We start from the raw sequence: 24,890 nt of genomic DNA on the forward strand, positions 1-24,890 counted from the left end.
TCCATGAGAAAATATTCCAGCATTACACACATTTCCTCCTGCAAACACCTATTTGGTCAATGTAATTTACTTCTTCTCTCTTCTCATCTTTGCTTCTCAGTTCTTGGTAGGGAATTTAGGACGTTTATTATTCTGCAACACAGTTTAGCTGGGAAATACTTCCTAAAGCAAAAGTTATTAATCATTGTAATTATTTTTTAAAACATAGACTTATTTTAGAGATACGAAAATTGTGAAACAGAAAAGGTTAAAACTGTACTGATTTAATTTTTTATAATAAGTTGCAGAAATTAAATATGTTGAGTTACATTAAATATCAACTATCTCCCAGGTATTTAAAAAATATTTTATTATTAACATTGCTTAAGTTTTTCTTCCATTTCCAGGATAGTAAGAATTCTAAGTCCAACTATGTCCTTATTGATTTTCTGCTTGCTGGATCTATCCATTTCTGATAGAGGGGTGTGAAAATCTCCACTATGATAGTGAATTCATCTCTTTTCTTTGCAGTTCTAGAAGTTTTTTTATGTCACACAGGTTGACATTCTGTTGTTAGGTACATACACGTTAGGGATTGTCATGTCTTCTTAGAAAAGTGACCTCTTTACTGTTGTGTAATGCCCTTATTTATCCCTGATAATGTTCATTGCTTTGAAGTCTGTTCTGTCTGAAATTAAAATAGCTATTCCTGCTTTCTTTTGATTCATGTAAGCATGGTATATATTTCTGCATACGTTTACCTTTAACCTATAAATATCTTTATATTCAAAGTGGGTTTCTTGTAGACAACATGTAGTTGGGTCCTATTTTCTATTCAATTGTTAATTCAGTTTTTAAATTACATTTGAAACTTCTTTTGAAAATTTACTCTGTCCTAAAATAGACTGTAATTCCTACAGCCTCTTTTAGTTCAGAATGCTAAAGTTCTCCTAAGTATCCTCTCAAAGGACTGGGAAGTAAATCTCCCTAAAATAATAATGAACCCCAACTCACCATCTTGTTTATAATCTGAACTCTTATCTTTGTTAAGAATATAAAATGAAGTAACTAATTCAGTTGCCCTTATGTTGGAAAACTTAGCAGCCCATGAGGACCAGATTTCCATATAGACCAGCATCTAGAAAGGCCATTTGTATAAGGAAATGATGTGTGTTGCTGAAAAACAGATTTGTTAAAAAAAATCATACAAATACTGCTATATGAATCTCTATAGTGTAAATCATATTTTTGCTTTTGATATTTACTATAGTTTTGAAGATATATTTCCTTGGAAAGTTTAATTCTAAAATATCAGTGGAGGAAAACACAGCAAGCAGGGCCTAAGTTGTTTGAATTACACATCACTATAGTAAGAGGGAGCAACTTATAATTTCATTTTCTACTGTTTCCCACAGGTGCCATGCGAGACAAGCAGCAAATAGTCTTCTGTGCAGATGCCAATTCCTAGCATTTCATGGAGCAATTAATGCCAGTGCCAGACAGGTGTGCCATCAGGAAGAAAATGATCCCTTTCTCTACGGCTGTATCATCAATCAAACCAGTTTCTCCCTTTCCAAATGCTATAATTTTTCCATCGATCAATATCTTTATAAGTGTAAAAATGTTTCATTTAAAACAGACATAATTTTGAAATAACACAACCTAATGCCTTTTAAGATCCTACCATCAAATTTTTAAAAGATATCATTCTATTCATTTCATATAAAATTTTAATTTATTTTTTAAATTGATATATAGTTTCTGTAAAAGAGTATATAGGTGTAAAATATAGTGATTCACAATTTTTAAGTTATTTATAGTTATTATAAAATATTGGCTGGGGCTTCCCTGGTGGCACAGTGGTTTTTTGCTACCACCCTTTGCAATTCCTATCATCTGGAACCTTCTTTACTATTCTTTATTTAACCAACTCCCTATTCATTCTTCATAGATATAATCAACACAAGGCTAACTAAAAAAATAAAAACTAAAGTATTAAAATTCTTAAGATGTGTGAATGTTATCTTATGCAAAAAATGACACAATATTGTGATAATTTACTCATAATTAGAGTACTGTGGTATTTGATGAATATTTAATTCCCATGTTTATGGGAAACTTTGAGAATTTAAACCATCTAATGAGAGGGATACTAGATAATAGAGGCCTTGAACTGTGCATATAAAATGCTACTAAAGGATTCTAAGAATATATATATTGACATCATAACTATGAACATGAGAAAGGGGAATGTGAAAAAATGTGCAGAATCAATGGTACCTGTTTCTAAATCTTAAAGTTGTATTATTATGAAGAACTACAAGTAGTAAGAAATATTATCATCAAAAACTCATACTGAGAAAAGATGGAAATGTAGATTCAATATTAGGAAAATCATTATATCAAGGGGTGCCTGACAGTTGAAAAGGCTTTTTATGTGAGACAGAGTATTCTCTCCTTGAAAGTGTTCAAACAGCAATCAGGTTATTTTTCCTTTCCCACCTCCACTGTCTGCCAGATCAGAGAAGTTATAGAAATTATTCTTTGATTGGTTGGTGACTCATTTACCAATTCAATCAATAGCAATTCAGTAGATGTGATTCATCAATAAACATGTCTTAGTGGAGTTCTCTCATATATTAATAGACTGTGATAAGTGCTAGGATATAGATAAAAAATTTACGATCAATTGTAACTGAGTAAAAGTGAATCCTTCACAGAAGTCTTAGTGTTAGATCCCTGTTTCAAAGAGCATGAAGTAACTTCTTTTATTCTCTCCAACTCTATGATTCTTCGATTTTATGGTTCAATAACTTGAACTTCATATCATATTTTGACAAGTTGTTTATATTGTATTTATAAAAAGGTTAGTAGCTATATCTATTTTCTAGATTTTTCTTCTTAATGAATTAGTATTTTCAGTCTCAAATGAATGTCAAAGAAAAGAGAGAGAAAACACAGATTACCTATGACAGGAATGAAACGGGATATCATAGACCCTATGGATATTAAAAGGATGATATAAGAATACTCTTAATAACTCTAATGCACTAAATTGACAACTTCTATGAAATGGACGTGTTCCTTGCAAAGAACAAACACAAAATGATTTGAGCAGCTTTATAACTTTTAAGGAAATGGAACTCATAATTTAAAAATTCCTGAAAAAGGAATATCCAGGCTCCGATAGTCTCACTGGAGATTTCTACCAAAACTTTAAGGCACACAGATCAGAAAGGAAGACATAAAACTGTCCCAATTTTCAGATGACATGGCTGTCAACATAGAAAATCTAAGGAATGTATTATAAAAATTTGAGAATACATGACTCAGCAAGGTTGCAGGACACATGATCTACATATATAATTAATTGTGTTTTTATATATCATCATTGAATATGCATAAACCAAAATTTAAAATATAATATCATTTATAATCCCTTAAAAAATGAAATACTTATGTGTAAATCTTATAAAATATGTACAGGACTTATAAGCCAAAAACTACAAAACACAGGTGAAAAGAAATCAAAGTCTAAATAATGGAGAGACAAACTGCTCATGGATTGGAAGACATCCTATTAAAGATGTTATTTCTCCCAAACTGATATACGTATTTAATAAAATTCTTGTCAGTAACATCACTTTTTTGGTAGATATAGAGATGATATTTTTTTAAAGTGAAAGCAAAGCCAAAGGAACCTGAATAAGTAAGGCTATATAGTTGAAAAAGAAAAATAAACTAGAAGGACTCTCTCTACCTAATTTTAAGATTTATTATAAAGCTTTAATTTTCAGGACTGTGTGGTACTGATGAAGGAACAGACACTTGGATCAATGGAACAGAGCCCAAAACAGCTTCACACAAGCACAACCAACTAACATTTGACAAAGACGCAGATGCAGTTAAATGAAGGGAGGACAGCTTTGTTAATGGTGACGAAGCAACTGGATAACTATTGACAAAAAAAAAAAAAAAGTAGACCCAAACCTCACAACTTATACAAAAATTAACAAAATGGAGCATACACTTAAATATAATACTATGCAACTTTTAGAAGGAAAAATAGAAGAAAATCTGGGACCTATACCTCAGTGAAGTGTTTTTGACCGTGATATCAAAAGCGTGATCCCTAAAAGGAAAGATCAATAAACTGGACTTCATCAAAATTACTCTTTCCCTGTAAAGAGAATGAAAAGATAATCTAAATCCTATGAGAGAACATTTGCCACTCACACATCTGCCGAAGGACTTATATCTATAATATATGAAGAACTCTCAAAACACAACAGTTTGAAAACTTCTGATTAGAAAATGGGCAGAGACATGAAGAAACATTTCACCAAAGAGGATATACAGATAACAAAGAAACACATGATAAGATGTTCAACACCACTAGCTATCAGGGAAAACGCAAATTAAGACCCTGACGGGATATTAACCTATACCTATAAGAAGAGCAATAATAAAGATAAAATAGTTACAATACCAAATGCTCACAAGGATGTGGACAAACCGGATCTCTCACACATTGTTGGTGGTAACGTAAAATGGCATAACCCCTCTGGAAAATAGTACTATGGTCTGTTACATCCACGCCATGGAACATGAGTCAGCAATAAAAAGGAACAAATGATTTACACACACAACAACTTGGATGGCTCTCAAGGAGATTATGCTGAATGAAAAAAAGACAGTCTCAAAAGGTCACAAACTGCATTTACATATTTATAACTTTCTCAATATTATGAACTATAGGGATGGAGAACAAAATAGTGGTTTCCCAAGGTTAGGGATGGTGAGAATAAATGTAATTATAAAGGAATAGCTCAGGGGAGATTTTGGTGGAGACAGAATATTTGACTGTAGGGTGATGATTACACGAGTTTTCACATATAATAAAATGCCAGAGAACTATACACACATATTGAACCATATTGTTTCCTGGCTTTGATATTATACTATACTATAAAATGTAACCACTGAGGGAAGCTACATGAAGGGTACACAGAATTTCTCTGTACTATCTTTGTAACTTCCTATGAACGCACAATTATTTCAAAATTCAAAAAATTAATGTCATGTGCCAATTATTATTTGGTGACATCATCAGGAAATTGTGATACAGTGATTTCCTTTGTATTGCCCTATTCTATGAAGTAATAATAAATTCTGTAAATAATGCTTTCCAAACTGTTTCACAGAACAATTGTTCTATAAGGAGTATACTTAATTCCATGTAAAAAAAAAAAGTTTCTGGGTAATTTGGAAAAATCCTATTTATAATACCAGGTTTTCAAAAATTGTCATAATTTTTTCTTCAGTGATGACTACCTGATTTCATAATTCTGAAAATATTACCCTAATGCGTGTCACTTTACAACACTGAGTTCACGAGAAACGGATCAGTGTTGATAATCTTGGAAAGGCAGTGAAAGCTTTCTAAGCCTCAGTCAGTAGGCTACAGCCTGCAAATAATGAATTCCTGAAGCTTAGGACAGCAGATCCTTCACAGGAAGCCTGGTTTATTAAACTTATGATACCTGACCTACTTTTGAACATAATCTCCCAAAGAAAACAAAAGCTATTCATAGTGCATGATTAATAAAGTCTCTGAAAATACACTAGCTGTTTTCAAGGTGATGTAAAAATCCATGTTGGGATTAGTATTTAAATACCCTAACTAAATTATTTTTCCCTCACCCATCCAAAAGTGCTTTGTACTTATTCTAACTCCCATTCGCAAGGTGAATGTTTATGTACCTATTTCTCTAGCTAGACAAGAAGCTCCACAATTCTTCAGGTAATATCTTATTTTTCTTTGTTTTTGCTCCAGGGCCACTTATATTAGAGGTGCCCGATGTTTAACCAAATAAATAAATGTCCAGTATGAAAGGCTAGGTCAGGATGGTGTACACTGGTGCCAGTAGAGTCCCACAGAGGCACTCTACACCTTTAAATTCATTTTTTGCCACAACTGAGCACAAATTCTGATATGCTAAAAAGTTTTCGATGGAGCACTGGATATGGTGTAGAAGTAACACCTATAATATAACCTTGCTGTGAGTAAAAAGTCACATATATATCATAGCATCAAACAATAGCCCCTTCTCCCCCCAAAATTCATCAGTTTACTTGAAACAGAGAGAATTCTGCTATAACAAATGAGAAAGGGTAGTCAGGATGTAAATGAGTCAACTCAAATATGTCCTGAAGGATAACTATTTAGGGGAATTACAGTTATACATTCATAGAAATCAAAGGAAATTGTTAGTGATGTGGTGATAATATGGAAAGGACCATGTTTTAATTATTGCTGACTTTTTCAATGTTTTTGAGTTTTTAAAAAATTCATTCAAATACATCAAATATCACTTGGCTCAAATCCATTATTTGTTCCATCTTTTTTGTTTGTTTGTTTTTTAACATCTTTATTGGAGTATAATTGCTTTACAATGTTGTGTTAGTTTCTGCTGTATAACAAAGTGAATCAGCTATATGTATGCGTATATCCCCATATCCCCTTCCATCTTTACTTAAATGTCAATTTCTCAGTGAGAACTTTTCCGATGGCCCTATTTAAAACTATAACCACCACTCCAAACATCTTCTTTCTCACTTTTCCCTATTTTACTTTTTGCCAGAGCACTTGTCATTATGAAATATGCTGTGTTATTTTACTTACTCTGTTTTGTCTGCGTCCCCTTCCACTACCACCAAACGTAAAGCAAGCTCCATGAGAGCAGGAAATTTGTCTGTACTGTTCACAGCATTATTCTTAGTAACTAGAACAAACCCTCGCACATAGTAGATGCTCAATAAATATTTGCTGAATAAATGCATGAACGTTCATTCTTAAAAACTTCTTAAAATCGCCAATAGATTATATCAGGCAATTCAATACATACGTAGGCATTAAATCTTGACTTAACTATAAATGGTTCAATTAAATTCATTAAGAAAATATACACAGAATCATTTTTAATATTTAAGAAGCTAATTATTGCCCCTATTAAAATCCTGATATATTTGTATATGTCAATAAGGAAACAAAGAATAAAATAATAGCTCTTCCTTCTCACCAGAAAACTTTTTCAAATGTTTGTATTGTTTAGATGAGTGCTTCTCAAACTTTAGCGCACATATACTTGTTAAAATGCAGTTTATGATTAAGTCTGGGGTGGGGCCTGACTTCTGACAAAAATGCTGTTTGTCTCTAGACCAAGATTTGAGTAACTGAGTTTAGATAACTTTTCAGCAGTGTTAAATTGAACATTGATGTAACATTAAAAGATGATATTTTTAGAAACATTCATCCAATAGGAAAAAATGTGTTTAAAAATATTTGTAATGGCTTTAGCAAGGTTACTCTAAGTAACTGAGTATAAGAGTTTGATTTATTGTTAATCACGTTATTGTTAATTTATTGTTAATCTTTCACCAAGAGGGAACCCTAACGTAAACTATGGACTGTGGTGATAATGCCATCTCCCGTGTAACAAATAACCACTCTGGTGTGGGACGTGATAGTCTGGGGGGGTTTAAGTTTTGCTGTGAACCTACAACTCCTTTAAAAAATAAATTCTATTGAAAAATTTAAAAGACAGCCTCCAGAATGAGAGAAGATATTTGCAAATCATACATATGATAAGGGCTTAACATCCAGAATATATAAATAACTCTTACAACTCTACAATAAAAAACACACACTTCTGTAAAGAAAAGCACAAAGAACCTTGACAGTTCTCCAAAGAACATACACAAATGGCCAATAAGCACAAGAAAAGATGATTAACGTTGTAGTCATTAGGGAAGGACAAATCAAAACCACAATGAGATTCTACCTCATACACACTAAGATGGCTATAATTTAAAAAGAAAGAAAGAAAGAAAGAAAACAACAAGTATTGGCTAAGTCCCAGATCTCCTTCAAGAATTTGCCCAGGAGGGGGAATTAGATGAAGGGAGTCCAAAGGTACACACTTCCAGTTACAAGATAAATAAGTACTAGGGCTGTAATGTACAACACGATGACTATAGTTAGCACTGTTGTATGGTATATTTGAAAGAGATTAGATCCTAAGAGTCCTCATTTCAAGGGAAAAAACATTTTTTTCCTCTTTTTATTTTTTTGTACCTATATGAGAAAATGGATGTCAATGGATTACCACTAAACTTACTGTGGTAATCATTTCACAATATAAATAAGTCACAATGATGTATACCTTAAACTTACACAGGGCTGTATGTTAATCATATCTCAGTAAAACTGGGGGGGGAATAAATAAGTAAAATGAAAAAAAATTGTTTAAATATCTTTCATCAGGCCTATCCTCATCAAGCTCCCTAACATTGCTATTTTCTCTCTTTCCATTTTTCATCTCCTTTAGTTTACTCTATGTTTTCTCATAGAAAATGTATCACTTATCAACTTCTGACAAACTCTGTAATATACATACACACACACATGGATATTCTGTGTGTGTGTGTATGTGTGTGTGTGTGTGTGTGTGTAGAGGAAGAGAGAATATTTTCTGTTTAACACAGGGGAATGGGTAATATGATTTTTGTCTCTTTCATTTATGGATGTACACTAGATGTCTCAAACACTGCTTGACATATACCTTTTCAGTAAATATATGTTAAATTAATTCGATATTTTGTCTTCTCGATTTCTCTTGATCATTCTTGACAGCGTCTTGAAAATGTTATCAGTCTCCGAATCCTCTCTCTCTGACATTTGTGTTCTATTCTATTAATTTGTATTATTAGCTAATTACTTTCTTTGGTAAGGATTTAAGTATATAAATTTTTCACTAAGCATTTTCTTAACGAAATACCACAGGTTTTTTAATGCACTATTATTATTATTATTTATTTAAAACATTTTCTAATTTTACTGTAATATTTTTGGTGGGGAGACAGGTTATCAAAAGTATCTTCTAACTAACAGGGAATTTTCTAGCTTTTGTCTTACAACTGATTTCCAGCCTAACTCAAAAGATGTAATCCATGTCACTTTAATCCATTTAAAATTACTGAAGTTTGCTTAGTGCTTAATAACATATATTCTGTGTGTTCTTGAAATAGATGTCTGCAGATGGGAAATACAGTATTACATGTGCCCATTAGGTTCAGATTACGTACTAATTATTCTGGTCAAATATCCTGCATCCTTACTAATCACAGTGCAGAATTAAATTATTTTGAGCATGCCTGAGATCCTCTTGTGTATCACCAATAAATATGCTAATTGGAAGGTACAGAGAAACAAAAATATGATTGTTTGCCAAAGGAGCCTCTATACCAATGGCAAAATATGTCCCACTAAGATTTCAGATTTCTCAGATACACCAATCACTTTCTTTTTGACTATGTCCTATATTTTAGATATATTTATATTATAAAGCAAAAAAAGAAACCAGTTAATCTTTCTTCCAAATCTTGCTTTCTGAGCCTATATTGGTCTACGGAAAATTAAAGCCACAGGTACTTTTGTTTTATAAAGGATTATTTTCTTTTCCTTTGTCAGAGATGGTCTATGCCTTTACAAAGAGCTCAGCAGTTTCCTTCTTTCTTCTATTCCTAGGTGGTGTATTTATACCAAATGATATTTTAGATGTTTTTTTAGGGTTGTGATACATGTTCAGCCTTTACTTAGACTTCTCACACACAAAAAAACAAAAAAAAACAACAAACCAAAAAAACCTCACACAAGTTCCAAAGATCATGAAACCTAAGCCTAAATTCTTGGTTGGTTATCAGCCAAACTTCTGAGATCAGTTGCTATGGGTGATTTTTTTTTAAAGTTTTTCTTCCTATTCTTCTGGGTCTAATTAAGAATCAAAGTTTATAGTATATGCAGGAAAAATAACAGCACTCATATTTCATATAGCAGGCTCTAGCCACTCTATAATTAAAACATTTAAAACCATTAACGTAGGAATACAATTGAATTTTTAAATACATAATAAAATAAGCAGTGTTATATAAAAAGAAATTATATTCATGTAATAAGAACCAATATCAAAATGTGGGTTACTTTTAAGGTTTGTTCCAACTTTTTGGTTGTTTATTTGTTCTAAGGAGCTGAAAAAATTTTCTTCTTCTTATATAATATCTGGAACTAATTCATCTCTCTTGCTCCAGTATTACTGATATCACAGCCCCATTCAAATGTTACAGTGATTTGGCAATCAGTTCACCAGAAAGCAGCTTCTGATAAAACTTTCCCTCCAAGGGCTTGTAATTACTTTTGTCTTTATTTTCCATACAAAAGAACTACCAAGACAATAAATTTCAGTACATTTCTCTGACCCTCTTAGTATATCAGTATACCCTCCCAAACACAGATAGAGGATTCCTAGAAATATTTGCAAAGTTATTATCTAAATACAAAGAGTTCAAGGAAAATTTAGCCAGAAATAAAATACTTTAAACCCTGAAAAAATTGCATTAAATCATATCTTGGGAAAGAGATAAGTTGGCAACATGACAAATAAAATTCAAAAGCATAGTATCTGTTCTGTTCGACTGATTAGCTAATAGATTTGTGAGATACTCAAATGAAAATGGCAATGAAGAAAATGTAAAAGCATTTGATGCAGAAAATAACTAAAAACGCAGCAAAAATATTCATAAGATAAAGGTAAAAATTAATACAGAATACAAGATTAGCCAAACAGTTTTGCTTGGTTCATATAATAGTAATAATTGATATTATAAGATATAATCCACACTTGAAGAAACAAATAGTTATTCGATATACACAGGATTTCTACATCCACAACTTTTTTGGTTTTCCTAAGATTCAGCTGTACACAGAAGTGGTACGGTGGCTTGGGCAAAGCAGTGAATCATAAATCAAAGTACCTGGAAACTAGGATCAACTCTGTCAGTACCAGTTTTATGAAATTTGACCAAATCTTAGCCACTCTTGTTCAGCAGCTTTATCCATGGAATGCACTAATAATATCTCTCCCACTTACCCGTCGGGTTTCTGTGAAGATCAAGTGGAGATCAGTAGATAGAAGGGCTTTGAAAGTTAAAAGTTCTATGTAAATGTGAGCTCTTAATATACTGACGTGGTTCTTGTGATTCCAGATTTGGTTTCAAGAGGCAAAAAAGAGATCAAACTGTAGTACGCTAGCTCAGAAATTATTATTGGTAACAGTGGAATAATTTGTCAACCTTAATTCTGACAATTTGTATTCACTTCATTTGCAGTGAAATGAGGCAACCACGCACTGTGTTCCATGATTTTACAGAATTCCCTGAATGAGCACATATGGCCCATTTAGCTAAGGATATTTTAGTAGGTGCCGTTTATTATGAGTTGATCTCTTGTAACAGTATTACACAGCTGATATGTGTTTCCCTTAGGAGATCACGTTGTCTATTTTATACATTATCTGGATATTGATTTTTTGTTTTTTTAGCCACTTATCCCAGCTCATAATTGACCCAAGGGAATGACAACTCCCTGAAATCCGTCAAAGCACAAAGGCTTGTCAACCTTACGTGAATTGCCGTTTATGGACGTTTTGCTTGCCTTCTTTCCAAAAATGTATTTCATATGGAAAATACTTGTTTGCATACCGTTTGTCTTTGAAGACACCTGTTTTCCAGTTAATCTCCAATTCTTCACATACAAACAGAAAGCCATTGATTAGTTTTAAATGACTTTCGGTTCTAAATTAAGTACTGAGAGGGAGAAAGGAATGTACTTAAATGGTTAAATCACCTTACCTGCCTTGGCTGCTGTGTTATATATACTCTGTATTTTTCATCAATGAACCCATTGCACAGAGGAAGGTTGTGGGAGACAAAGGCAAAAGTAAGGAGACAGAACACTTCCACTCACCACAGATGAAAGGAGTCTCATCTGAATTATCAGCACAATCGTTCACAAAATCACACAGCTCGTCCCTGGCAACGCAGTGCTTGTTAGCGCATGTGAATTCTTGAGCCGTACACGTTCTGTCTGTGCTAAGTAGGGGGGAACAATCTTGAAAGGAAATATCATCCACTGCTACATCTCCTATGTAACTGATACCACGTTTTGCCCTGAAGACAACCTTTAAAAAAAAATAAAGCCAGTATCAGTTGACTCGTCCATCAGGAATCCAAAACTTGGGGCAAACAGTAAGTACAGTACAGAACATAAGGGCTTGAATCTGATAAAAATGACCCCGTAATCCCTACGATGAAACTGACCCAGGAAGTTTGAGGGATATCGAAGATCTCTACCACACTCAACAGGTAAGGATGTGGGAGTGGCAACACCATTGTCTCTTGTCTAGATTTTTAGGATACAGGGCCTAAGAAACTGGCAGGAGTCACCTACCACTGCAGCCTCTGCAACTCGCAGACCCAAAACAAAACCTGCTCACTTCTGACAGCCTCATCACACGTGGAAGCAGGAGGTCAACCAGGTGACGGAATGCACCAAGAGACAGAAGATGCAAGCATATCTTTTACCTTATTTCATCCACTTCTTGCCATTCCTCTGATCTGTTCAACTCAACTATTTGAAATCGAAAATATGTCAAACCTCAAAACCATGAATGTTTTTAATTGGCCGCATCTTTGGACTTGAAATGATGGTGGTGTGCCTTTGATTAATGTATGTGATGAATGAAATCCTCCTGTGTGCCACTGCTGGACAGTGAGATCCCACGTCTACAGACTTTGATAGAACTGATGAAAAACAGTCACAGGACGCACTAAAGTTTTCAAAGTGAAACTAATTCAGACAGCTTCTACTGAATTTGCCTGCAAGTTAAATATGTATTTGTGTGTTAGCATAAGAAATATTCATATATTTTAAAGTAAATTTAGGACAATTAGAGATGCATTAACAAGAAATACCTATTTACCTCCATGATTTTTATACAAAATAGTTGTCATCAAACTCCCAAACATCTTTTTACCAAATCTAATCAATTACTTTTCTTGAAAGAAGTAGTTTTTCCTTAAGATGTGTTATGCTTTTATACTATTGTATGAAAACCTAGTTGTTTTCCTTTTAAGATGAGAGAATAGAATAACTGAAAATCATGCCTTTCACATTATTATAAAAAAGCAAATAAATGTACAATTTTTACATAAATTCATGTATCAAATTGACATAAAAGGCATACATTTGTTTTCTTCAGAGAAGATGTGCTGGAAAAGAAAAATAAATTCGTAAGATAGATTAAGAGCTTGGATGTGATTAAGACGAGGTGAAACTAGAAAGAATAATAACTACAACTCTTTTATAAGAAAATTGAGCCCAAGAAAAACATGGATACACAAATTGAAAAAGGTACTGTATTATCTGGATATATCTGAACATTTAATTTAAATCTGTGAGACAGTGCTCTGTGATTAAGAAATCAGATAATCCAATGCCACACGATGTTGGTTAAGATTCCATAGACTTTAATACTGAATGTGATTAAACTTTTTTTCAAGAGCAATTATGATATATTTTTTTCTGGTAAAATAAAAGCTGGGTCAATCATTTTGTAAAATTTAGGAAGCAATAGAGCACAGCATTTGTATTACGGACTTGTAGATGACCTGCCTGTGTTTAAAGCGTATCACTGCCATTGTAGTTATATAAGTAGGGCAAGTTATCCAAGTTCTAGGTATTTCTGTGCCTAATCTATAAATGCAGGTAATAAAGGTAGGTACCTCATACAGTTACAGGAGTAAATTTTTTGTTCATAGAACAGAACTTAGCACTTAGTAAGTGCCAGGTATGTGATTGCTGTAGTTATAAAAATTATCATAATTAAATGCTATGTTTAAATTGGGGGTTCCCAAATATAACTGTGAAAACTACCCAATGCTGTATACTTTTACTCAAGGGTTAAAGGCGCTCATGTTTCTGAGGCTAAAGGGACTGATACTGTAAAAATGGAAGGACCATGGATAGTATGTGTGTCTCACTACTATTTCTCCAGTGCATAGTAAGGTGGTTGCACATAGTCGGTTCTTGATATGTTTTTACTGAAGGAATGAATGAATCACATTAAACATCAAATATTCAGAAACCATTAATATTTCATTTTAAGAGTCAAACAACATGGGCGTATTTCTCTTCAAATTTCAATGTGAAAAATTAAATTTCAGAAAGACTAAATTAATAGTTGATTCCTCTGCTTAAATCCCTCTTAATGTTTTTTTTTGTTTGTTTGTTTTTGTTTGTTTTGTTTTGTTTTTTTGCGGTACGCGGGCCTCGCACTGTTGTGGCCTCTCCCGTTGCGGAGCACAGGCTCCGGACTCGCAGGCTCAGCGGCCATGGCTCACGGGCCCAGCCGCTCCGCGGCATGTGGGATCTTCCTGGACCGGGGCACGAACCCGCGTCCCCTGCATCGGCAGGCAGACTCTCAACCACTGTGCCACCAGGGAAGCCCTTAATGTTGTTCTGAACATGATTTTACCATGCAAATGTTCTACTTGCGTAGACTAGTTAAGAATTCACTGCCTGAAGTGGAAGCCGACGCCTGGCAGCAGCACAGCCTTCTGCATGTTCTTGCTCATGACTCTTCTTGCCTCAGTTAAAAGGTCTTGGAGGTTAAACAGGTGGAATCCTCTTAACAATAAATTTCATAAGGCAAGGCCACTAAACTGCTGTCCAGTCTTTTCTTCTTCAGGTTGAACTTACTTCTTATCCATTTCCTAAATTATCTGCAAATGACCCATAAGAAAACTGGGTCCCAGCAAGAGGTCAAAAATATATGGGATTTATTATAGCTAACATTCTAAGAAATTGGGGATAATGTTGTATCAATGCCTTTAAACAGCTGTATCTAGCCTGTGCTTCCAGTGGAGTTGAAAGGGGCTGATCTATCAGATATGGCATGTGATTGTAGATACAGTTACTGAATATTCACAGCTGATTTGGTTACTCTTGCTACATACTGCATTTCCAGTCCTCTGTATAATTAGCAAAGATATTATAGCTTGTATCTATAGATAAGTGGCTCTAAATTCAAGGAATTAAGCCCTGTGCAGTTACGACTAAGAAAAAATGTTCTCTGACATAAATGGCTCTGGATTCCCACTCTCCCTTATCTAATCTTAAATCTTAATAGCTAAGCTTTACCTTCCAATAAACACCCCTTCTGTCAAAAACAAAACAAAACAAAACAAGCAAAAACTCCAAAAGCAGAAAACACACACATCCATGGAGCTCCTGTTTTCCTGATAATCCATAAAAAAATAAACTTCACGCTAAATATCTTGGCATATAATTACTTTCAGTTTAAACCTTTTATTCTATGTATTATTTGTTCTTTTCCTTTATCTTTAGGTCTTATCCTCCTAATATTATTGTAATCTACATGAAGACAAATACAGCATCACCCAATTTTGTGCCTCTGAAAATATTTTTCAGTCAGGTAAATCTATTTTCTCTAATAAGGTTCAACAATATAGTGTGCTTTCAAAGGTCTCTTTAATTGGGTTTGAAATAAACTAATGTAATTACTCTGCAGTCTCTGAGAATATATTTGCAAAATAGTGGGAGGTGTTCTTAATATGTAGGAGCCTGATTGTGGAGGCAGGAGATGGTTGCCACTAAAATGAGATGTTCCTAGAAAAATGGTTGCCTCTTTGGGAAAAAAAATTGGGGCATTTCAGAACCGCAAATTCCTTATGGAAAATGCTGTACGGAGTGGTGAGCGTTCATACAGCACATCAGAAAGGGAAAGAGAGACAAGAAGACAAGGGGTAGAGGAAATAAATTAAAATTAAAGAATCAACAAAACTCAATCATCACCTAAATACTTGGATTACAAACCTGTATATGCGAATGAACGCCTAAAAACACCTCTATTTTTTTCCACTGTGCACCTTGCTGTCCGCTTTGAGCCCACAGTTTAGAAGTAACATTGTCTATCTTGCTGAGTACCTGCAGAGACAAATCAAGTAAGAAGTGCTGAAATATGTTACCTTGACAAATTCTAAACACATAGAATTCTCCCAGTAATTTTTTTTCATTTTAATATCTACATGAATCCCTGAGAGAAAAGCTCAGACATTTTTCATTAGTGCTGTTTTCTAGAACAGCACTGTGTCCCCAGGGTACCTCATGAGCTTTGTGTAATAAAGTTGTGCATGAATATCTGTCAGTCAAGTCTGAAGTTACCTGGCTCCATTTGATTAAGAACTCTTAACTACCTTAGTTTTTAAAAATCTGACAGCAAGAACAATTGGAAGTCTCAATATTAAATAATATTCATGCAGTCACATGAAAAGCACAGAATTGTTTACTGACCACAGTTTTGAGAATGACATTAGGTTCAGTGGGGATGGTGACGTTACAATGGGAGTCCGTTCAATTCCAACAGCACATATGGGTGATGTGAGTGGGCACCTAACTCACCTAAGCCAGCAAGAGCTCCCCACCCAACAAACGGACCCTCATTCTAAAGGGAAATTGAGAATCATCTCAGCAAACAAATTATCATGGCTCTTCTTTTAGAATGACACAAAATGAGCCATGAAGAAAGTAATTAAATAGGGAAGAGCAGTAGAGTTCCACATTTTAAAATAACTGACTTAGATGATGTATTTAATTATTTCACAACACTATTTTTTTTACATCTTTATTGGAGTATAATTGCTTTACAATGGTGTGTTAGTTTCTGCTTTATAACAAAGTGAATCAGTTATACATATACATATGTTCCCATATCTCTTCCCTCTTGTGTCTCCCTCCCTCCCACCCTCGCTATCCCACCCCTCTAGGTGGTCACAAAGCAACGAGCTGATCTCCCTGTACACCACTAATTTTTAACAATACAATGTGTGTAACCAATTCATTATTCACATAAAGGGTTTGGGGAGGTTTTGACTTTTGAAAGTGAAGGTAACTTTGAATGCTTTCATGATCAGTTTTTTAAAAATTAAATGCAGTGGACTTCCCTGGTGCTGCAGTGGTTACGAATCCGCCTGCCAATGCAGGGGACACGGGTTCGACCCTTGGTCCGGGAAGATCCCACATGCCACGGAGCAACTAAGCCCGTGTGCCACAACTACTAAGCCTGTGCTCTAGAGCCCATGAGCCACAACTACTGAGCCCTCACGCCACACCTACTGAAGCCCATGCGCCTAGAGCCCGTGCTCTGCAACAAGAGAAGCCACAGCAATGGGAAGCCCACGCACTGCAGCGAAGAATAGCCCCTGCTCGGTGCAACTAGAGGAAGCCCGTGCGCAGCAACAAAGACCCAACGCAGCCAAAATTAAATAAATAAATTTATTTTAAAAAATTAAATGCAAATGGTTATTTTTATAGAGCTAGAGTTTCTAGAGTCATATACAAAGTCGTATGTGGCTAGCAAAGATATCACTAAATTCTTGAATTCAAGTTGAATCAACATATTATTAAAGTCAAGAAAATAGAATTTCTAAAAAATATAAAAATCTTTTTTGAAGGATACTAAAAAGAATGTATAGGAATTAGATCTTCTTTGTATGAATACTGCTCTATACACAAATCACTAAGGAAAACTGTGTTCATGCAACATAGTAATGCAACATTTAATGTTATTTTACTCAGCTGTGCACGAAATAAGGATCATATGTATTACCATTTTAATTATTTTATAATTAACTACTTATAAAATTTTAAGGTTGTTTTATAGTTTTTCATCTACTAACACAAAATCTTATTCTGAAAAAATGAAAGCCTATTTTAGATAATTAATCTCAACCACAAAATATACCTGGTAAGTAATTCTCATTTTTCTGATGCAAACCCTGTAGTTAGCTGTATTGATTGTTTTGTCTAAAACCATTTTTAAAAACTCAGTGAGACACAAATGGTAAATTGTCACATCAATCCACAAGACTACTTGGATACTTTCAGATTATTAAACATGCACACATACATATACACAAACAAGTTTACTCTTAAACTGTTTTTGGTGAGAAGTCTCACCTATAACAAATAAAACTATTCTTCCAAAATTACTTTATAAATTTAACATGTTTCCAATTAAAAGAAAGTAACAGCATTTAAAAAATATGTTTATCTAATTTGGGGAGGAAAATAATATTTAATATGGCCAGGAAAATCGTAGAATAAGACAGTTAAAAAATAAAAAAAAAACCCTAATATTAAAATTACATCAAGCTACTAGGAAAGAAGTGGTTAAGCTGATCTGCAGTCTATTTCTATTTATTGGGGAAAAATAGAGCAGGTAGCCCAAGTGTAATCTCTTTGCAAATATACTAAACATAGACTTTTTGGAAAACAAATTAATGCTATTTGACAGGGGGAGAGACCTTATCTATGGCTGCTTTTAGCGAGATATCCCTGGTCTAAAACTGCTCATGTAAACAATTCTGAAATCTGGGGATTTATTTTTCAGACATGGCTTCTTGGAAAATGTCACGTAAGCTATGAAACAGAGTATAAATGGAGATGCTTCAAAATTGAGTTGGCTTCTCTGTGTAAATGATGTGTCTATACATATACTTACAAACCTTATCTATTATATAAGGCATGTCTAATAGGGGAAGACAGGATCTAGGGGATCTGCATTAAAATTGCAGAACCTCTTTCTGTTTTGTCCGTATAACTTAGTCATCTAAAAGAAACCAGGACCCCCTGGAAAAATAGTTACCTCCAGGGATGGAACAGGATAACAAAAAGATGAGTCTGGAACATCTTCTTGGCCAGAAAGAAGGGAAATGATCAAAGAATGATTGGACTTGTCAAAGAGACATAGAAATCAGTTTAAAGGGTCTCCTATAACTGAATCTGGGACAATGTAAGAACCAATAAATAGTAATAGTGTTGACAACAAATTGGATAAAATAGGAATCCATGAGTCCACACTGATATAAATCAATAAATGGAGAATTTTTCTAACAAGAGAAAACCAACCTACAAATGTAGACAGAATAATGGAGTTAGACACAAATAGGCAATCATCATAGTAAAATTAATGTGGCAAAAAATACTAAAGGAAGCAAAAATTAGTGGGTATAATTGAGTTGAGATCAGGATTTTACATATGCTCAAAATATCTCATCACAAAATATTTATTGATAACAAAGGGAACAAAAGTACTGAGACCAATAGACATCATGTACTAACCAATGGGATACAATAAAAATAATACAGTATTGGTGGTATTAAAGGGAAAAACATGCTTAACATTGAACAAATCCAATTTGAAGGACGTTTCACAAAATGACTGGATTATAACCTTTTAAAATATCAAGATCATAAAGTTTAAGGGAAATGAAGGAATTACTTCAGTTTTAAAGACACTAGGGACTTCCCTGGTGGTGTGGTGGTTGAGAATCCACCTGCCAATGCAGGGGACACGGGTTCCATCCCTGGTGCGGGAAGATCCCACATGCCACGGAGCAACTAAGCCCATGTGCCACAACTACTGAGCCTGAGCTCTAGAGCCTGCGAGCCACAACTACTGAGCCCACGTGCCACACGACTGAAGCCTGCGCGCCTAGAGCCTGTGCCCCACAACGAGAAGCCACTGCAACGAGAAGCCTGTGCACCATAACAAAGAGTAGCCCCCCTGCTTGCCACAACTAGAGAAAGCCCGCATGCAACAACAAAGACCCAACACAGCCAAAAATAAAATAAAAATAAATAAATTTATAAAAAATAAAGACACTAGAAAGAAATAACAATGGAGTGTGATAAGTAATTCTGTATTCAACTCAATTTTTCCTATAAAAGATGTTATTGGGACAATGGGCAAAAAACCAGAATCTCTGAGTGAAAGGTAGAATGCAGTTGTCTGTGAGATTCTTGCAACCTTTTGTGAGTATGAAACAATTTAATTTCTTTTTTTACAAAAAAACAATTTGAAAGAGAATATTGGAGAATGTAGCACCACTATATCAAAGACAGCAAGAAGGCACATCCGAATATCACCAAAATGTATATATCATTTGATTGTGTTATTCTCAGAATATTGATACTGAAACCTATATGACATATTTCAAGGGTAAAACAGTATTACACAGAAGCTGCAACCTCAGAATAAAGACCATAATCATAAATAGAATAGTTTAAAGAAAACCTATTAGCCATTCAGGTCCAATTCTACTAAAGCTTTTTTTCAATCATACTGTTTTCAAACCAGTGAAGTATTGATAAACTGTCCATTTTCATTTATTAGCAGATTACATATTTTAATAACACTAAATTATACAATATGAATTTTTGTAGAAGAAATTCAGAAAATGCAATTGCCTAAGCAGTACCTGGAGAGAACCAACTGTGGCACCATTCATATGAGTCCAGAACACCAGGGTACATTTTGGTCCCGTGCGTGAAATAACAGGAGTGAGGATGTCAGCCATGTCACCAAACTTTCCATTTGAGCTATCAGCATACAGGTACCAGCCATCTGCGGTATTTCTGGGGAAAGAATGATGCATTTATCAGGTAAAAAAAGAAAATCATAAAATACAGTTTGTCATTAACCATATTTTATTGTTCTAAAATTTCTCCGAAAAGTATAACAATGTTTTTAGAACGATGGTGATACATAAATAACTCTACTATTTTGATTTTGAATCCATGTGTCCATTGGTACAATGTACAAAAATTATGGTAAAGGTTGAAATCATTAGGTCTAATATGTAATAACTTGGTTGATTTTTTTATAATGATACTGCTGATACTCTGATCAGTTTTGTAGTTTTTTTATGTGGGTAAAATGAGACATTGAAGCATTGAATACATTTAGAAGAGGCATAAAAAGAACAAAAATATAAATAATTAAAGTATGAAAAAGAGAAAGGAAGCTGTCTTGGAGTTCTACTCACTGGTCTAAAAGGCTTTCAGGTTCAAATTTATTTTATCTATTAATTTAGGTAAGTTTTACTTAAACATATTTTAATAAGCAGGTAGATAACCTTTCAATGTTGTTTTAAGTAAAGAAGGGTATTTATTAGTTCACATAACTGAAAAGTACAGGGGATACACTAGCTTCAGGCACAGTTGGATCCAGGGGCACAAACACTGTTATCAGGACTCAAGTCTCTCCATCATCTGGCTTAAGTGGGTAGATAATTTTTAAAGTGTGTCTTTTTTTTCCCCTAGTTCCAAACCAGAGAGGGAAAATAATGATGGAAACACTTAAATATCAATGTAATCTTGCCATAAGGGATAGAGTTTATGCCCCCACTTTAATTACCAATTCAAAAAAGAGATAATAAAACATTAAAGACATGCTATTTTTGAAATATTAAATAAGGAAGTGATTCCTCAAAATTCGGACATTCTGGCACTCTTTAATTTCTTTGATTAATTATATTTCACACCACTTTTTCACCACATGTGATACTAGTACCATGGAGTTTAAACTTGCTACTTATTAAAACCATTTTGAAAGTTTTATCTTTTTTTTTGAGGAAAGACATGAATCATTAATAGAAAATAGATGGAGAGAAAGAGAGAGGTATTCATTCAGTCACCACGTATTTACTGAGTCAGTCTTTCCAGTGTTACTTGTCCAAGGCACTGGGAATGTGCTGTGGGCAAAAGACATGGCAGGGCTGGCCTCTGACCTCAGCACTTACTAGACGGGCAACATTAGGCAGGTTATTCAACCTCTCTGAACCTATTGGTTTCTTCATTTATAAAACAGGATAGCTCCATGTTACTACTAGGAGTTAGAAATAGAATAAGTGGACTTTCTATCCCAGTACTCGCCCATCTTACATATTTAATAAATGGTAGTTGTGATTTGTGGTTATGTTTAAGTCATTAGTTGCTGCTAATAAAGAACTTGGTGCCCTGTGAACTACACAGGGTATGAATTAGGACTGCTTTTAAGAGCTAGGATTATTATATTAATTTGTCTGAATTGTGTGTCAATGAATAAAAAGTTCCAGCTTTGTTCCTTGTGTGTGTTTAATATCCCGGGACCCCACAGATGCTGAGAACAAAGATGAATACATGAATTCTTCATTGGTTCACAGATTCACTGTGATCCAGCACAATTTTTAGTAGATATATTTTCCCCCAAATTGACAAACTGATTCTAAGCTTAATATGGAAATCCAAAGGACTAAGAATAGCCAATTTTATCACAAAGGAGAACAAAGTTAGACAATTTACTCTATCAGATACTGATTCATTATAATGGTAGAACAATCAAGACAGGGTGGTATTGAAGTAAAGACGGAAAAATGGGCCAGAGAAATGGATAAAAGAGTCCTGAAAATTCTACATATATTTATACATCTGACTTATGAAAAGCTTAGCTCTTCAGAGCAGTGAAGGAAAGGACAATCTTTTCAATGTGGATTGAATAAATTAGGTAGCCTTGTGGGGAAAAAACAAACCTTGACCCCTATTTCACAGCATTCAAAAATAATAAACTGCAGGTAGAATGTACCTGAAATGTGAAAGGTAAAACAACAAAGCTTGCCTAAGATACATAACAATATCTTCATGATATGAGACTGAGAATTAATTTTTAATAATATATAAGGATTACTATCCATAACGGGAAATACAAAAAATAGGACTGTATTCAAATTAAGGATTTCAGTTTATCAGAGATACCAATATGATGATCAAGGCCAACCAGTGAATGGGAGAAAACATTTGCATCCCATTTAACGAATGTTACACTTACTATCTACTATATGTCATGCACTATGCCAGACGTTCAACAATGCCTGTGTGTTTGTAGTGTGTGTATGTCTTTATACATACATATTATATAACTACACACATACAAGGAAGAACAGAATGAAATGTCCCCAAATGCTAATATGTTTTTATCTTTGTTTGGGGGCCACGGCTATTTTCTTTCCTACACAGTGCCTGGTTCACAGTAGACTCTCCAAAAGTACTTGATAAACAAAATACACAAGGTAGTTTAAAATCAGTACAGCACATGTGGAAATAAATAGACCAATGGAGTGACAGAACTGTAGAGTCAGATAAAATTACACAGGAAAAGTTGATAATAATATATTCCAGGCTGGGGGAGAAAAAAAAAATAAAAAGACAGAACAATGTTAGAGACCATGGAAGAATTAAGTGACTAAAAGTCACAATTCTAGTAATGATAAAAGCATCTACTCAATGGTTCTTCAACTGGAGGTCCCTGTACTAATTTCCCAGAAACTACACGATGAAAAATGCTAATGTTTAATTTCCCCAATACAGTATAACTTGAGAAAATTCAGTCACAATAATAAATTTAAAATAAATTATTGAAACAATTCTTTATAATTATATATCCTTGAAATATATATATTTCAACTGCAAGGAAAACGAAAAAAGGGAGACATGCCAGGAGATCAATTTGAAAAATGCAGATAACAAAACTGCATCTGTGCTTTTACACTGCCCCACAAACACCGTACTAGTGTAAAAGTGTATCATTCGGTCGCCAGTCTTTTATGCATTAACTGGGGGCACATCATGCATGCATGATTCCTAATGGAAAAATGAAGAATTATATGAACACTTGCCTATGTCTGAGATGAGATTATCTGAGCATGTACCTGCAAAGGAAATCAACTGCCCTCCTGGGATGAATACAGCAGTAATGATCACACCTAACGGTGCTGTCACTCATAAAGTATCAGCATCTCTCTCCCAGCCCTCAAATTGTCACTTCTCAAACAGGGCTGGAAGGAGGATGTTTTATAGAAATATACCTTTCCTAACAAAACACATCATAAACCACACAGTAGTAAAGGTTTAAAGAAAGCAGTGCTTTACACTCAGGTGTTGCGAAAATAAAGATCCCAGGCGATGATGTATAAGTCATTAAAAAGTCATTTATTAAAAGAGATCTGATTTATAGTCCAAGCTGTTTTAAAGAACGTTGCCTAAGCCTCATAGGATAATCAGTTTCTAAAGTCTTAATATTACACAAATTAAGCAATTTAAAAATTGACATTTTTCCCCCTTATTTGAGAATCTCCTGGGTATTCACCCTAATTAAATTAATAAGAAAAAATACCCTTGCATGGACAAATAAAAATATTCTTGAGTTAGGTCAACTGACCTTTAATACTTGTACAGTATAAGGGACACATTCTTCAGGCTTATCCTCTGGGTTGAGATATAGCCTGTGATTGATTATGATGATGTAGGCTGTTATAACGTACCTGATGGGATATGAGCTACTGAAAGTTGTCATGAACTTGATTACTTTCGTGAGAAACAGAAAATACAAACTGTTCAACAGTACAATCCTCCTAGGGGTTTCCACAGTATTACCCTCGTGTCTGTGGTGCACCAACCTTGCTATGTGCAACTGCTCCCCGCCCCTCCCACCAACTCCACGGTCTGACCCACCAACTGCTGGAGCTTCTTAAATAAGACGGAACACTCAGAGTTCTTATGTGGGATTTTTAGAATATAAATTAAGGAAAAAGGAACATTCCTTCTTGAACGTCAAGGCATGCTTCCCCTCCATCCTCCCACCCCACCAACCAAGGTTTGAAACCGGCTCTGTCGGACTCCAAAATTCCACACACACCCTCTAGACTCTGCTGGAGTATTGCAGAAGAGACAAACAAAAAAGTTTCTATCTCACCTTATTGGTCCTTTATAATACACATCTGATCCTACCATCCTGCTAGAAACCTTCAACACACCTTTACTGACTCAAAGTGAGATTCTTGAACTAAACTGTATGTTCCTGGATTGCAAGTAAATAAGAAGCCACAGTAAAGTACACATCAATTCATTACACACACTGTCAGATCAGCTGACACTTTTTTTCATAGTGAGACTTTCTTGATAATTGAAGCAGTGAATTAATTTGCATTCTGGTGCAAGCTCTTTTATATGGTTATGTATTTGTAACTAACAGTCCACAGGAGGTGGGAGATAGATGGGCCCCCGGGCCAGACAGCTGGTGCTTGTGAAGTGGAGTAAAATTGAAGCTTTGTTCTCA

General features: G+C 34.5%; 1 protein-coding gene across 1 annotated transcript in view; it reads right to left on the bottom strand.

The window, feature by feature from the left end:
- MALRD1 (MAM and LDL receptor class A domain containing 1) overlaps positions 1-24,890 on the bottom strand; it is a 592,374-nt gene that overhangs the window by 341,371 nt on the left and 226,113 nt on the right. Inside the window, 3 exon segments of the mRNA XM_032621667.1 lie at positions 11,843-12,056; positions 15,773-15,883; positions 20,218-20,374. Coding sequence (XP_032477558.1) covers positions 11,843-12,056; positions 15,773-15,883; positions 20,218-20,374 — 482 coding nt within the window.

The sequence above is a fragment of the Phocoena sinus genome, chromosome 2, assembly GCF_008692025.1.
Source record: "Phocoena sinus isolate mPhoSin1 chromosome 2, mPhoSin1.pri, whole genome shotgun sequence".
Taxonomy (NCBI): domain Eukaryota; kingdom Metazoa; phylum Chordata; class Mammalia; order Artiodactyla; family Phocoenidae; genus Phocoena; species Phocoena sinus.